Genomic DNA, 16,653 nt, shown 5'->3' with positions numbered 1-16,653 from the left:
CCCCGGTATTTTCCAATAAGAAGCTCTAAAAATAAATATGAAAAAGGATGCAAATGTCATTGCTTTGCTCACTAAAAAGGAAGCAGTGAGGGGTGAAAGGAACCTTAATGCCATTGCTGGGGTCCACAGATTTCTCAGAGAGAAACCTAGGAAATATAGGTTTAAAAAAAAGAAAGAAAGAAAAGCAATGTTTACAGAGAAAGAGGGAAAAAATTAAGATAAGGAACCTAAAAATGCCTCTCAGTGAGGCCCAAAGAAATACAAGAAAAACTTTGGGCCTTCTGGTCTTCGTGCCTCCTTTCTGTGGACCAGGGCTGGTCGCCCGATCTCATCTTCCTGAGGTCACCCACAGCGGAGAGGGCCCGCAGCACCAGCCGAGAGACCCACCGCACAGGTTCTAAAAATAAGATGCTCAGCCTACGCCTGACAGCCTCAGAGGCCATGAAAAACCATCCAGCCAAAATCTATTTATCTGACCAAGAATACAAGAGCTATTTTGGAAATGCCTGCTTTTATAAGTTAAAATGGGCTGACTGTCATCTCTATTATTTTGATTATTACTGTCATTCTCCTTGAAGTGTCTCTGGGGCATCATCACTCATGCTGCAGGTCCTCTCCCAGAGTCACTTGATGGTTATTCCATCAAAGAAGGGCATCTGGGGAACACCGTCTCATCAGTGGAGATGTTACTTGTCCCACCCTCTCATTTTCTCTTGTTGAGTTACCTGCGTGAAACCTTAAAACTGCCATTCAGGTTACAGACCTACCTTTGAACTTCTCATTTGGCAGATCTGGGTTAGTACCACCCATTACCTAACATTAAAAAAGAAGAAAAAAAAAACCTCATTACACTACACGACATGTACACACAATAAGGCCTTTGTCCTTCAAAGAAAAACATAATTTTCAACAGACTCAGCTTCCAGAAGCCAAGGGAGCTAACATCCAAAACCCAATATAAACATTAAGGCTTGTGTCAAGGTTTTGGAGCTAGCCTCACTGGAAAGGGGAGGAAATGACCGGCTGGGGCAGCAACAAGGATGGGGAGGCATTTTTCATTGTGACTTTTGAAAGCAAAAGTGAGATAATCCCAGATTCTTCCCTCTCACACCTCCTGTACTGTCATGCACATTGCTGCATTTGACAGCAGGATATTCTCTAAGAGGGAATGTTCCTTTTGTCACAAAGGAAAGCCGGTCTTAATGTCTACAGGACTCTAAATTTTCAAAGGTGAGTACATTCCTTTGAAAGGGAAAAATGTGTTTTTGTAATGATTATTTAGGATGTCTTTTATAGAGAGGGTTGACCTTCTGTGACAAACTCTCTGGGAGAATCATGTTTTGGAACTTGGAGTTCCATTCTAGGGGGAGCTAGCCCAAGTGTTAACAACCCAAACTATAAACAGGAAACTCCAGGCTGACTCCTACTCAAGTCCCAAGGTTGTGGACCTCTCACTGAAGATACGGAGCTTGCAGAGATGACTGGACGAGGTTCTTAGACTTTCAGACTTCATCTCATGAGGCATAAATTCACCCAAGTACCTACACCACGACGCAGAGCATGCTGGTGAAGAGAAGGCGACAGCACACCCTCAGAGCAAGTGATGGGATCATGGGTTGCAAACATTCAAAGCTGCATGGATTTGTAGGGCCCCCGAGTCCAAATCCAGTCACATCAGTGACTCTGGGATCAACCTGGAGAGGGAGAGGCCCCACACCACAGGCATGCAGGAGTGACTGTGCTCAGTCAGAGAGCAGGACTCTGCACACTCCCAGATGGAGGGGCCTCACAAGGGCCAGGCTCAGCAGGTCCACTCAGTAATTAGGTTTACATCCTTGCCTCCCACCTGCCACCTCCTGATTCAATGGCAAGTGCTGAAAAAGGACAACTAGGCCTCACTACGAACGCAACGTTGTGATCTATCTGTAGATGGGCACCCACCAAGCACGTGAGCCTTGGAAGATGCAAAACAGAGCAGCCATCCATCTTGCTAAGTCCCAAAGACGACCAGCGTTTTCCATCTTCTATCAGAAAAGATAGCAGTCATGTCTACTGAAGTTCCTTGTCTACCCTGACAGAAGTTCACAGTAAACATATTTCACAAGTGTCAACAAATATTGAAATAAGAACAGTCCATTTCATCACTTCTTAAAAGCATTGCATCGACAGTCATAGTGGCAGTGGCCATCGCTTCAAAAGTGCTTACCATATTCCAGACCCTGTTCTGAGAACTTTACATGCCTGTTGTTGTTGTTGCTGTTGTTTTAAAGATTTTACTTATTTATTTATTTGCGAGAGAGAGCGAGCACGAGCATGCATGGGGGGAGGGGGAGAGGGAGAAAGAGAATCCCAAGCAGACTCCATGCTGACCTTGAGACCATGACCTGAGCCAAAATCAAGAGTCAGACGCTTAATTGACTGAGCCACCCAGTCGCCCCGAGAACTTTACACGTTGTCACCCACAGTTCTGACCAAAGCCCTATAATAAAGGCAAAGAGATACAGAATATTAGGCAATTCACCCAAAGCCTCACAACTATTAAGGAGTAGACATAGGAATCACTATACCATTGTTCCTAAAAAAAATATACTTATTAAATAATCTGCTAAAAACTGGTTTATGGCATATACTTCACTTTCTTCTATTCAAATTCTTGCCCTTAATAATTCCATTTATACTCTTAACAAAGGCCTTTCACAAACAGTGCATTTAACCCACACACATCACCTCAGTTAATGCCTCCAGTCAACAGATGAGGGTCTGCATGATTATTCCTCTTTAGAGGTGAAGCTGAAGGGTGCACACACCGTTGTGACTTGCCCAGGACTCACAACTAAGACTCAGAGAGTACAGGACACGTGTTCAGTGATGCCCAGATAGCAGGTGGCCCCCATGAGACTTGAACCCATAATTTCAGACACCAACGCTGCCACTCCACAGCTGTACTTCAATGACAAAGCAGATATTAAACATTTAGTGAAGGAAGAAAATATTTTTCCTGAAGATCTAACTAAGGGATTAAATTATATTATAATATTTTTTAAAGCACCATTAGCAGTTCAATAGAACAAACTTGAAAGTTTATAATGGTAAGATTTTATATTAGCCAGACTCTTTTATATTGTTGCTCAATAATAATAATAATAATTAAAAAAAAGCCTCAATGTGGCCTTGTCCATTTTGCACTTAACTATAGAAACATTCCAAAGATGTTTGGAAAAGTATATTACTTTTATCCATGAAATTAGTTTTGTTTTGGTACCTTTTAAAATTTCATGTGGTATTTATTCACTTTTACTAAGAGCTTTCCAAATCAAAGTAAATTTTCAAAATCCCTACAGCAATCTTAGTTCTGGATTTCTATCAAATGGGGTTCCAGCAAATTCCATCTACGATGAACTCTATTCCATGTGAAAACGTACAGCAGGTATTAGGGAGGTGGACACCATCACTGATTGTTTCCAATAGTCCGATAAGATAATGAGAAAGTTCTTTCTTTGATATTCTAGAATCTTCAGTCTAAGGCTGCAATATTTATTACCACTGGTCTTTCTAGTCTTCAAACATCTTCAGCCTTGGTCTGCACTTTCCCGGTTCTGCTCCTTCTCCTATAACTACTTCTCAGTCTCTGTCATGGGTTTCTCCTTTTCCTACCCTTCCCTTAAATATAACCCTTCTTCTAATTACTCTTGTAGGCCCATTTCTTGAAAGCTCCATGTAGACAAATAATTTATTCCCTAAGTGTTGAAGTGTATTTCAATTCAGGCAGTTAACAGACGTCTCTGTCCTCTGGTCCTGATTTCTCTACCAAGCCTACTAGGCTCCCCTACCTGGAAGGTCATCAAAGCCAACTCATCAGGTCTAAACTCATTCTCACACACCCACATCAGTGACCTCTTCTCTTCCTACATTGTCTATACCACCGGTAGAACTCTCGAAATTCCCTCTAATTCACCCCATCTCTCACTTCTGCCATCTGTTCTATTGTCAAGTTCTATCAACTTGGGCTCTAAAATTCCTCTGCAAGTCTAGGGGTCCCAGCACATTGATAGACTTTTTTAAGGGGAGCTACCCAATTTTGACTATTGTATAAAATTTGTGCTACCACTGAGAACACATACTATCATGGCAATATCTAACAGATGCAATAATTTGCCAAATGAGTCATGCAACAATAGAGAGCAAAAATGGAATTTTGAAAAGGCTGCTCTGGAAAGTAAACTCTTCTATTCAGGTGGCAGCACCCTGCTCTAGAGACACCAAGCAATTAGCAAAGTGACTGCTACAGAGACACCCTAGCATATCACTCTACCATAATGACACTGCATTTAACTCCTGTCTTGCTGGGTGTGGCTTGGAGTCTTTTAAACCACATATTCTAGAGCTGGAAGGTGGTTAAAGAAATTCAAAAGAGTGAGCAACATTGGTTTACCCCCACGTCTCCTTCCATTCCCACTGCCCATGCTCCTTGCTCTCACTGGCTTGCTGCTTACTCTCTCCTGACCTCGCCTGACCTCTCTCAACACATCCCCGGAGGCTGTTGTCCAAACTCCAGCCTCTCCACACCTGAAACATGCCCACGGAAAATCCTCGAGGCACTTATAGAAAACACATCTGATCGTGTCATGTGGCTGCACCAAAATAGGAAATCCTCCCAATTACATGAGTGGAACTGATCTCATTATTGCACCCAGCTTTCTAACTCCAGCTTCTACCAGAGCTTCGGGCACTCAGGACTCGGCCCCCTCCACAGTCCCCAGGCACACACTCCTCTGTGCCTTTCCTCCAACAATGCCTTGCCAAGACCAGCTTTCCTCCACCTGTCAGGGTCCCAGGTAATCCAGTCAGAACTCAACTGCAACTCCCTTAGTACTTGGGTTCGAGTCGATGATAGTGCTTTTTTCTGTCACTCCTGTGGAACTTATTTATGCCTGGGTCTTTCTCCCCCATTAGGCTGTAGGCAAGAATCTGTCCTGTTGGTCTTTGCTTCCCCGAGGTGCCCAACCAGCACAATGCTTCAAACACAGAAAAAGCTAAAAATAATTTTAAAAAAAAATGGAAGGGGAGAATGAAGTGTGGAGAGAAGGAAGAAAGAATAATATTATTGAAATTATAACCTGCTATCCCTAGTGCTTTGAGTAGTGTTTTATAGAATTAGATCTGGGAATCAAGAGGTCTTAAAATATACACTCAGCTCATTTGCTGATCTTAACGAAGTTCAACAAGCACACTTGACCTCCCGGCACCATGAAAGGTGGTGTTATTCGTCTTCTTTTTATCACAAAGGAGTCAATATACCATCAGCTGGACAGAAGTGCCACAGAAGAGGGTGAGAAAAAGTGATATCCTTTACTGGTGCCACAAATTTTTATTAATTCCCTTTATTTTCCATCGTTCTGCCGTGCCTGACTTTTCTAACTATGTCTTCCTCTTCTGCCTCACCATATCCGTATCCCAATCGGCAGACGGGCTCCCCTTCCTCAGCATCATTTCCTACACTTAAAACACAGTTTACCACTGGTGTGCACTTGAAAGGCCAGAGTCTACGAATGAAATGAAAGCGTGTTTGAAATGGGATGGGATTGGGAATGGGGAAGGGGAGCACACGAGTAAATAGGCAGCAAAAACCCACTCAGGTCTGGAACGGGGTTGGGAGACTTCCACGAGGCGGGCCAGGAAAATCCCCAGGCTGCCAGACCACTAGGCAGTTTTTCCAGAATTACGGCGCTCCTGAGTCCCAACTCTATCCCTCTGCCAATAAAAGTACAAGTGAAGGTGACCCCACAGGCATAGAGATGTAAATACTCTGCAGAAAAACGAGGCCCCTCTTCCATGGAAAGTTTTTTTAGTGTTTAATGGAGAGCAAGGGGAAAACTTACACCAGGGCTCGCAGACCACTGGACCAATAAGGAAGCCGTCTAGATCAGCCCAGTCCAAGTCTGGAGGGACAGAAAAGCCCACAAATGTTCCTGACTTAGCCCTGTTCATTCATAATGATGGGTGGGCTTGGCATCATTATCCCCATGCTTTTTCTTCTTTTTTTTTTTTCTTCCTTTTCTGATGAAACTTTGCATCCTACTCCATGTGAGGAAATAAGAATTTAAACAATAATGTCATCATCAACAACAACAACAATGAATCATTCTAGAGAGCTCACTCCACACCAAACTCTGGGCCAAGCCTTCCATGCGGCCGCTCACTTCATTCTCATGGCAGCTCTCTGAGTTTCGTATGGGCATTCATCCCGCTCTCCAGATGAGGAAACCAAGCCTTTGAAAGGTAAGGCGACCTTCCCAAGCTCACCACCAGTGAGTGACAGAGCCTAGATTGGAACCCAGGCCTGTCTGATTCCAGCACCCAAGCTCTTTGCCAAAATATGATGCAATGCCAGACAAAAGCTGCCTGAACTGTGGGTCTTCCTTTGAAAAGCCCCCCAAATTCCAGACTTGGTGTGTGCTACAAGACCAAAATCACTCTAACCGCCCCCAAAGAGAGCCTGTGTCAGCTTTGCAGAGGTTGAAATAACTCTCTGAAGCCCTTGGAAGTATTTATAGGCATTTCTAAACAGTAAACAACTAGTAAAGGCAAATTGGTTTAATGGAGAAAGCACTCGATTCACAACCCCGTCTGTCTCTTAGGAATGGTATAACCTCAGGACATTTGCTTGGCCTCTCTCAGCCTCAATAAAGCATGGGTAGAAATAACTGCCTCAGAGCTGGTACTGGTGAACTTGCCAGCACAATGCTATAAATAAGTTACCTCCCCTTAACTCTGCTCTATTGAATACACCATTTTGTGGAAAAGCAATTAATCAGAACACCTTCTAAACAGAAAATAAATAAATAAACAAATACCGATCACTTCCTTAGTGAGCATCAAAAGTCTAAACATGATATGAAACAATTTTCAAAAAATATGGCAATCTGTGTACATGTGCACATACTAAGGGCAGTATCTGTCTGAACACATCTAGACTACTTCATATTTCCTCTTTCTCTCTCTCTCCCCACCCCCAACTCACACACACACACACACACACACACACACACACACACACACACACACACACATTGAATCCTGATACAACATTATCTCCCTCATTCTCAAACATGTGCCTAACACTTGTTCAGAAAATAGATATCTACTCTCTAGCCAGTTAACTTAAACAATAAAAAAAAAAATGAGGATTTTACAGAGATAAGGCACCCCAGAGAACCGAAGATGCTGGTAGCTACTTGTTTAGTGACAGAGGATTTTTGTGAGTAAAAAGTAGAAGACAGCAGACAAAGTCTCCTCTGTTCTCACCACTTGGTTGACTCCAAGATAGGTGGAGGCCCGCTTCTTGTAACACCAAATTTCACATTGCTTTTTATGAGCAGAGGGTCCATTTCTACATTGCACCTCTGGATTTAAAAGAGGAAATTTAAACCTCAGAATAATGTTTTTTGCTGAACAAATGTATGCCAAACTAAGCTCTGACAGACTTCTGGTTTTCTGAGTCCTGGCCCCCAAAGTTTTCTCAGGTTTCCAGTACCGGGCCGAACTCACTGGCTTGCCCTGCTTCCTTCTATGTGACAGTTAGGTGGAAAGGGACAAGAAGTAGGAGCACCACCTCCCAGGCACAGTTGGTGGATTTGGGGATGCCCAAAAGATCCCGAGAACTGGTCTGGGTTCATTATATGAACGTGACTTATCACCGCACTCCAAGAAAGGCACACCCATGTGTTTTCCTAGGCATTCTGGGGGGAAAATTCCAGCAGAAAGGATGGGGGGTGGAAATCATACAAAACAGCAGTAAGTCTGAGCCTTTTCTTTCCCAGCCCCATAAAAAACCATTTTTTAAGGTGGGGAAAAGCCACGCTTTGCTTTCTAACTAAACAATGGAGCACTTGCGTCTTTAAAGTGCCCACCGGATTCCCTCAGTTTCATGACAGTGGTCCAACTTCTCACCTTCCCCTTGAATAGATGAACTGAAGCTTTTTGACTCCTACACTTTAAAATTATATCCATCACCAGCTAACAGACAGGTTATTCTTGGATCACAGCTGATTCTGGCAAGATGCTGGGCCTTAGCAGATGAGGATAAATGAGAATACAATTATTCAGTTCTGCTTGCCGTGGCCACTGCATCCACTGTCATCTTCAAAATTCCCACAGAAATGAGCTCATTCCACCTTTAAAACATTTTAGAGCTTAAAAGTTTAAATCAGGCCAAGTTGATTTTGTGGGGTTTTTCAAGCTTTTACACTGTAATTATATACAGGACTTTGTGCCACCTATTTCCTCCCAACTGTAACATTTTACGTCTTTTTTAAGCATACGGTGAGGTTAGCTTTTTTTTTTTTTTTTTAGTTCATGTTATGAAATAAGATATGAGCTTGTGCTCAGCTTTAAGCACCTTTTTGCCAAAAGGCTGGACCAACACAAACTAAATATGACTATTTTCTTTATCCAAAGTACAGTTTTGACTATTACATACCCTCTTAATGTACATACATAAAACTAGCTCACAACTAAAACTCCCTGCAGGTCAACTGAGATCATAATGAGATTTTCCTTTCATATAATGTGATTAACAAATGTTAGCTAACTGAACTCCAAAAAGACTCAAAAGAGAAAAACAAAATAACTCACGCAGTACCAAGAAGTAAAATAACTCAACAATCTAATTTTTTCTTGCTTTTTCACATCTTTAAGCAAATAGCCTGTTCCACTCGATTATAGGGATGTGCTCTAGAGGCAGATGAAACCGAGAGCTAGTTCCAGCTCTATCTACTAAAATATGAACTTCACAAGCTAGGAGACTCCTTTGGCCTCAGTTTCCTTGTCTGTAAAATGGGGGTAAAGGGCTTCAGAGGATTTTTGTGGAGGTTAAATGAAATAATGCAGGCTTAGATAAGTGCCAACAATATAAATGTTGCTACCACTGATATTATCTATCTGCTAAATATGGCTACCTTCCAAACTAAGTGTAAAAATGCCAACCCGCCTCACAGCAGGCTGGGGTGCTTTGAAATCCTTGTTCTGCAGTGGATCCCTTGGAAACTTACAAGGACACACACAAATACAGAATGGCCAATCCTCTATTCCTTCTCAATTTTATCAAGTCATTACAAATGTTTGGGAAGCACTAACTATGACAGCTGGGGTCCCATAATCCTACACCCCTGCGAGGTCAGGGTAACATATCACTGGACCTTTTGGCTCCTGAAAGAACTCTGAGGCATCTTACAAATAACAAGCGAGGTGGATTGTCAGAGTCGCGACTTCACCTGTTAAGAAAGGTTTTCTGACAGCTCTCACTCAAAGCAGATACCTCTAAATATTAGATATAAATGAACCGATGGTCCTTCTGAACTTAATCAATACTTTTCCAGGATAAATAATCATTCCCACTTGAATTCCAACTCATTCATCTTTTCAGATTCATTCTTTTAGCTTCAAAATGGCAGGATTCTAACATCTATCTTATTATCAGTAAGGCTGTGCTTTCAGAGAAAGGCACTATTTTCCACCCCGAGGAGAATACTGAGAAGGTGGATTGCTCTGTATAGAATTTTTCATAATGTTACTTGGGAACAGTTTGCAAACTACATGTTTAAACTTCATGAGTAGTAAGACTGCTGAGGAGAAAAACAGTATTTTCACATGTGGAGCTCCGAGCACATTTAAATGTTACTCAGGAATTCCCACCCCCCCCCCAAAATCTTAAGAGATTAAGATAAAATAATTCACTCATATTATACAGGTAAGATCAATGAACGGAGAAGGTTATCTCTCCCTCTCCACCCCCCACACACACCGCATTTGTAAATATAAAATGCATACAAAATTTAAACACAAAGTTTCTTCTCAACAGGTCCTTTAGTAAAGGATCACTAATTAACATGGCAACTCATAAACAAAATCCAAAGAGCCCCTCCTCTTGGCTTTTATTAAGGCAGCAATATTTACCGTCTCAGCAGACATACTGCATTTTTACTTCTGTCTCTGTTGATTCCCTTAGTCTTCAGAACCTGCTAATCATTCGATACAGGTATTCACCTTCACTCATTTATCATTTTGCAACATTGACCTCACCCCTTGTCATGAAAAGTTTGGGTAGTTTAAACCCAGATGGCTTGGCTTTCCCCTAAATTGAAAAGACTCCCCTCCCCAGTTCCATACAGCATGTTGATCTGATAACTAGCAGTCATCTATCACTTTGGGGGTTTGCATTTGACTGCCTGAATGTTTTTCCAGCAGGGTTTTGTGATGTGTAGTTCTTAACCAAGTTTTGCCAATGGCGATTGGCACATAAAACACTCTGAAGCAAAAATTTTGCTCCTTGTGAGTCCCTATTTCATCTCAGAACTTCTTGTTCATATAACTTAATTTCCCCCATGTGGTTACACATTCGATCTTATCATTAACTCCTGCACTAAAATAAATTGCAACAAATTATGCTTTTGAATCTATTAGTCACTGCCAGTGTTAACTAAGCAGCCAACAGCCAAGTGTCATTCTCTGTTAAGGACAGAATGTCTTTTCTGACTCATGCTTCCAGATCAGAACCATAAAGACTGTTTTTGAGATCTTAGGGTATAAAACAGGCAAAGAAATCCAAGATTACATCTTGTCCTCAGGTTTCTTCTTTGTGACTGTCACCTCTCTTACCCTTTGTCACATACCTTATCCCTGACCTTTATACCTAAATGTGATCTCATTATTTTCTCACTAAGATGATAGAACCAAGGCAGAAAGTTTGATGGCACCTATGATTTGGTGGCAACAGCCATTCTGGGAACTAAGAGTGTCAACAGTAATTATCACTGAGACAGTGCTGTACAAAGTCCATCTTAATTTTTTTTCTATAAGGATGATGTCAAAAATAAGAATCCTAAGCCTCATGAAACATAAATTACCAAAGTTAAATTACCAAAGTTATAAAACTCAGAAATCCAGCTGAATTCAACTCACCAGCTATGTGCAGTTTTGTAAGGACTAAAAACAATTTTTAAGATCTGGTTATATGATTATGTTTAATGGATTCACCTTGTCAAAGGGAGTAATTGACTTCACATTACCTGATTCCCATACTTACCAAGCAGACACACATTATACAAGGATTGTCTGTGATAAATGGAATCTGGAGGACTTCACCTTCATTTTCACACTTTGCAACAGAACCTGAAGTGGAAAAAAAATCAATTTAAATTTTGTTTAATGGTATTATTGCAAACATTTAATTTTACACTAATCCTTTTTTGAAGCAACTACCAAATTCAGAAATCCCTAATGAGTTTTAAATTACCAAACTCAACAAAAACAAATTTCCCTCCCAAAAAATATTTTAGTTTTATTTGAAGTTTTAAAAAAAGACTGTCATATAGAGATAGATTTTCTGCTCTCAGACGGCTTAAGCACAAATCCGACTATTTCACTGAATCTTTAATAATACTCCTCTTTAATGAAGGTATTTCAACTGAACACATACCCCCATATGCAAAAAAAAATTTCAAAGTGGACATTAGGGCTGAACAAAATTCAGGACTGCGTCAACCAACAGGCCTTTATATGAATCTGCCTCAGATTGTCTTGAATTTAAATCACTTTTTGAAACAATCTCTCTCCTCTTCTCTTAGAAATTGACTTAATATTTTCTTTTCTGCACCAGGTGTCAGTAAAGTATGTCCTTCAGAATAGCAGCTGAGGTCTTCACCTGCCTGAAAGCCTATCATTATTTTATTCTGCTAGTACTACCCTTTTTAAATATGACAGTTTCTTTAAATTCAAAGCCTGGAGAGCTAGTGCTTTAAAAAGCACTGCGAACACAGAAGCTATATTGGAACCTTACAGAGTGAGAAAGAAGGATGTGCGGAAAACGGTGCGAATTTTTTCCTTGATATGCACTGGAGGAGAAGAAATCAAAATAGGGTTTGAGGAAAACAACAAAAATGCAGAAATTTCTCAAATTCAAACAGAAGAATTCCTATCATCACTATATTCATGTTAACAGCCTCTCGGTCCTCCATCCCTTAACCTACTGACTGCCTTCCCACCCCTTAACACGGCGGACTTCGCTTCATCCTCATCGGCCAGCGAGTGGCAGGCGCCAAGGTGCTCGCTCCCCACCCTCCCGTCCCCCGGGCAAGCCAGCGCCTCCTCTCCCAGGTACTAAGCCAGCGTCCCGGAGGGCCGGTCCCTCCCGCCCCCTCCCCTACCTGTCAAGAAGGAGGAAGCCAGAGACATGGGGACCCCCGAGCAATTGAGCAGCAGCAAGACGCAGCAGGTAATCCCGGGCGAGCGCCGGCAGGGACGCTCAGCCAGAGCCCTGACGCCGGAGAACCAGAGCATCGTCACCTGGAGGGAATCCCGGGCGACTGCAGGTCCCGCGCCGCCGCCTCTGCTCCGCTACCGCCGCTCGCAGTCAAAAAGGGCTCTCAGCCGGCTAGTCGGGAGACAGTCCGTGAAGGAGGGAGGCGGGCGCCCGGGAGCGGGGGGGGTTGGGGGGGAGGGGGGAGCGAGGGGTGAGGGGCGCCAGGGAGGAGGGGTCCTGCGGCCAGGCTCCTCCAATGCGGCTTTTTTTTTTCTTTTTTTTTTTTTTAGGGATTTGCTCGCAGCGGCTTAGTCGTCCGCCACCCTACGCCAGAGATGGGGCCGGGAGGAAAGAGATGTCGGAGCAGCCGGAGATAGGCCGAGCAGAGAGGCTGCGCTGCCGACTGCGCACAGCCGCTCCGCCGCCGCCGCCGCCCGGGCTGCAGCTACTGCCCGGGGCGCTGCCTCTGCGGCGGCCGCCGCGTCCTCCACTCCTGCACTCCCCACCTCCCGCGGGCCCCGCCGGCTCTCCGCCCGGCCCGCGCGCGCGCTCGCTCCCGCGCCCAAGACAGGGGCGCACCGGCCGCCTCCCGGAACCCGCTGGGGGCGCCCGGGCGCAGGAACCCCGCGCCCCGGACACGTCTCAGCCGGGAGTCCAGCGGGGCGTCCAGCCGGCTCCCCAGCCCCTCGCGGGAGGCCGCCAACCCCGGGGCGCAGATCCGAGCCGGGCAGGCGTGTCTCCACCGCCCGGCGCGCTCGGTGCCTCCTCCCTTTCCCCGGGGAACCCTCCCCTAACAGGGGATGCCACACCACTCCTGCTCACGCCGGGGTGCCCCAACCCTATGAGAAAGCAGAAAATGGGGCGCAGGGGCGCTTCACCACCCTGCTGTCTCCCAGGTGCCCCCAGCTTTGGGAAGGGGCGCAGGAGGGGCCCAGCAACTTTTCACTCCTTGCTTTGCTTCCCTCTGGCGGGGGCGCAACAGCGGACTGCCGGGCTGAGCGCACAGAGGGGCGAGGCGCCTTCTATACCAGTGTTCTGGGCTTATGTGTCTGCGCGTCCTGACTCTAGGGAGGACAGAAGTTGAAACGACACGCAAGGTCGATTAATAAAAGCACAGAGGCGAACGCTTTTCGCCCTTAAAAAAGAGGAACAGTCGCTCCAAGGCTCCTCCCTTCCAACCTCCGGCTCACTGGGGCGGGGAGGTGCTGTTTGACTAATCATTCATTCACCCGCGAAAGAGGGAGGGACCTGCCGGGCGGCTAATCTCTGGCGGGAGGAGGCGGGGGGGCGCCACGGCGGCCTCGGGAGCTTGGAGCTCTGTCGCCGTCGCAGCCTGGCTGCGCCCTTCTTGCCTCTGCAGCGCTGGGTGTCGGCGAGCCCGACCGCACGCCCCGCGGATAGCCTCCGTCCGAATCGCGGCCTTCTGCCCAAACCGTACCACCCTCTGCTCAAAGAGGGGTTGCAATGGAGGAGGGAGGGGAGAAGAATTTTTGTAACCAGATTGCGAAGGCGCGGGTTGGCATTTAGGGGACGTTGGGCAAATGTTGGGATCTGATAATCAGCTGTCCTCGGAGTTCACCTTGGGTAGCCGGCTTCCTATCCCCAAGGATGGAAATCAGGTCCCGCGTGCGCCGATCCTCCCGACAGATCACGTCTGGGTGGATCCAAAGGGCAATCTTCGACTAGCCAAGCACTTTTCTCAGCAGGACGCACCTAACAGTCTCCTGGCAAAGGCGATTGTTTTCAGTCTCAGAAACTATACCTTTAAAAATAAATTAGTCTGTTTGCTAACCCATTTAGTCTAGTTCCATCTTAAACCCTCCATGACTGGGGGTGAGGTGCTGTTTATTTGTTTTCATGTTTTAATGCAGCAATGCCAGAGTCCCCACACACCAAGGAGCTGATAGGAGCACCGCACCTTGCTCTGACATGGAAAAAATAAGGGAAGGGAAAGCTATCATTAGCTTAGCACGCTCCATTTCCCTCTCAAAACAGATTTTGAGTGTAAAACTTAAAAGAGAAGAAAGATTACGTGTGACTGGGTTTTTTTCCCCCCCTCAGATGACTGCCATGGCCAGGTAGCTTCCTGAAAATCAGAATGTGTTTAATGTGTTTACTAACCATAAAGAAAGAGATCGTAAAAAAACAAAAACAAAAACCCTCTAAACCCAATCTTACTTTCCAATCCATAGTGACTAATTAAAAAATAAAAAACTTTTATGACTACAGATCAGTACAATCAGTTGAAACCACTACCTTCTCAATCTACAAAGATTCTCTCTTAAAGATGTTACTCACAACTTAACTAGGGAAAACGGAATAACAGGGAGGCTGAGAGACCTTTTATCACCCCTGACTTGAGCAGTAGATCTGGATAAACACACATTATGGAACTGGAGGAAATCTGAAGAGGACGTGGGAGTTGCTCTGATGTGCCTTCCTCCCTGGCACCAGCCACACATCCTCAAAGGTTTGGGTGACAAAAGTATTGATGATGGAATCTAAGTGTGTGTGGCATTTCTCTAACCAGGGGCACGGTGCTTTGGGGTGCATTGAAACTCTCCCCGAAGGAACAGATCCAAAAACCACCTGGAAAACATTTTCATCTGCCTGGAAGTTTACAAATGGGAGAGATGTACAGAAGCCTTTGGCAAACCTGTCTCCTCTTCCTGTTTGTTCTAATCAGCTGCCACCAGTGATTTCCCTTGCTGCCTTTTCAGCAATTGGGGCCTACTTCTAGAAGAGCATCCTTCTCCCCAAAGGGCTTATCAGAACGTGTCTGCACACATTCGCTGCTGCGGCCACCACCCCTTCAACTGATGGTCTATCAGCTGCCGACTGGTCTCTGCCCAAAGCTGAGATATTCCAGGGTCAAAAAAGAAGGAGGAGGCCTCTGAATAACACAAAAATCTGCTTTCACAATTAAAACAAATGGTGGTACCATCCAAATCCCAAAACTCTCTTGACTGAAATCAAAAGAACAAAGTGTGTGTTTGGCTCTTTTTATAACATTTTTAAAGGAGAAGGAGATAATGGGGCTCAAAGACCATTGTCTAACTCAGGGCCCATTCCACTCGCAGTTAGACAAAGTGCTGCCTCATCCTCTTTAAAATAAAATATTTAACCTAATCTGACTAAAAGGAAATCAGGCCTGTGGTACTTGAAATTCTCATCTCCTTGTGAAACTATGATACTGAATTTTCAGTGAAAAATCCAACCAAATATATAATTTAGCACAAGAAATTGCATCAACCCAGCTTCCTAAAAATAGAAATAAATAGATCCATCAAAAAGGCAGCAGGGTAAAGGAATTGTGATACCAACCACTAGGGAGGGCCAAAAGTATTCCATAAATGTGCGAGGGTTTTGCTTTATAAAAGACATCAGGCTAGGCATTTTCGAGTTGATCAGGAAAAGTGGTGGTGCTACTAAGAAGCTTACCATCTAGTGAAGGAGATAAAGCATGTTTGTAAATGAAGGTAGGAATAAATGTAGTAATTTCCCCTTATCTGCGGGGAAATAAAGTCCAAGACTCTCAGTGGGTGCCTGAAACCACAGATAGTACGAAACCCTATATATATACACACTATGGGGTTTTTTTTTCCTATACATACCTATGATAAAGTTTAATTTACATTAGGCACAGCAAGAAATCAACAATAATAAAAGAGCAATTATAACAATATACTGCCATAAAATTATGTGAATGTGCTCTTTCAATATATCTTTTCATACTGTACTCACCCTTCTTGCAATGATGTGAGATGATAAAACACCTCTGTGATGAGATGAAGAAAGGTGAATGACGCAAGCATCATGAGCTAAGTTAGGCAGCTAATGAACCTTCTGATGATTCGTAAAAGGAGGATCCTCTGCTCCCAGACCTCGGCTGACCACTGGCATCTGAACCTGCAGAAAAAGCCCAACCACGGATAGAGGGCCATTACTGTGTAAAAGGAGGAGATAACAGGCCCTGCTGTGGAAGTTTAAAGAAGAAATTAAGCTTCCTGGAGGAGGTGGTACAGAAGCTGAGCCTTGCAAAAGGAGAGCTTTAGTAGGTGAAGCGCAACACGGCAAGGGTAGAGAAGAATAACCAGGAGACACACAGTTTATAAAGAGAATGGGGAGTAGTCACTCAAATGGCTCTCTCTGTTGGCTGAGCAGGAGCTGTGGGCAGCCTTGGAAATCATGAGGAATCTAGAGGCAGCACTTAAAGATTCTACCCCAGATAAGCAACATGAAGTTTGCCATGGAGTAAGTGCTTAATTCTTTTTTTTTCTTTTTTTATGTATTTTTTATTATTATTATGTTATGTTAATCGCCATACATTTACCCCAAAGATACAAATGTAGGGA

At 44.2% G+C, this 16,653-nt stretch overlaps 2 protein-coding genes across 6 annotated transcripts in view; one reads left to right on the top strand and one right to left on the bottom strand.

Annotated features, from left to right (window-relative positions):
- BMPER (BMP binding endothelial regulator) overlaps positions 1-12,595 on the bottom strand; it is a 238,997-nt gene extending 226,402 nt beyond the window's left edge. For 4 of the 5 annotated variants that reach the window (XM_073899048.1, XM_073899049.1, XM_025873316.2 and 1 more), the window contains exons 1-2: positions 12,204-12,595; positions 11,084-11,169 (exon numbers count right to left, since the gene is read on the bottom strand). In XM_073899048.1, coding sequence (XP_073755149.1) covers positions 11,084-11,169; positions 12,204-12,336 — 219 coding nt within the window. In that variant the 5' untranslated portion in view covers positions 12,337-12,595. The remainder of the gene's footprint in view (positions 1-11,083; positions 11,170-12,203) is intronic. The other variant, XM_073899051.1, reaches the window with a different exon arrangement.
- LOC141373778 (uncharacterized) lies at positions 11,670-13,439 on the top strand. Its single transcript, XM_073898548.1, has 3 exons — positions 11,670-11,735; positions 12,082-12,271; positions 12,589-13,439. Exons 1-3 carry the CDS (start codon positions 11,670-11,672, stop codon positions 13,380-13,382), a joined length of 1,050 nt encoding a protein of 349 aa, XP_073754649.1. The 3' UTR covers positions 13,383-13,439.
- The last annotated feature ends 3,214 nt before the right edge of the window (positions 13,440-16,653 follow it).

The sequence above is a fragment of the Callorhinus ursinus genome, unplaced genomic scaffold, assembly GCF_003265705.2.
Source record: "Callorhinus ursinus isolate GAN/ISIS: 27379988/994484 unplaced genomic scaffold, GSC_fseal_2.0 scaffold12, whole genome shotgun sequence".
In the NCBI taxonomy this organism is placed as follows: domain Eukaryota; kingdom Metazoa; phylum Chordata; class Mammalia; order Carnivora; family Otariidae; genus Callorhinus; species Callorhinus ursinus.
Note: the sequence above shows the minus strand (reverse complement) of the source record. Positions and strands in the feature narration are given on the sequence as shown.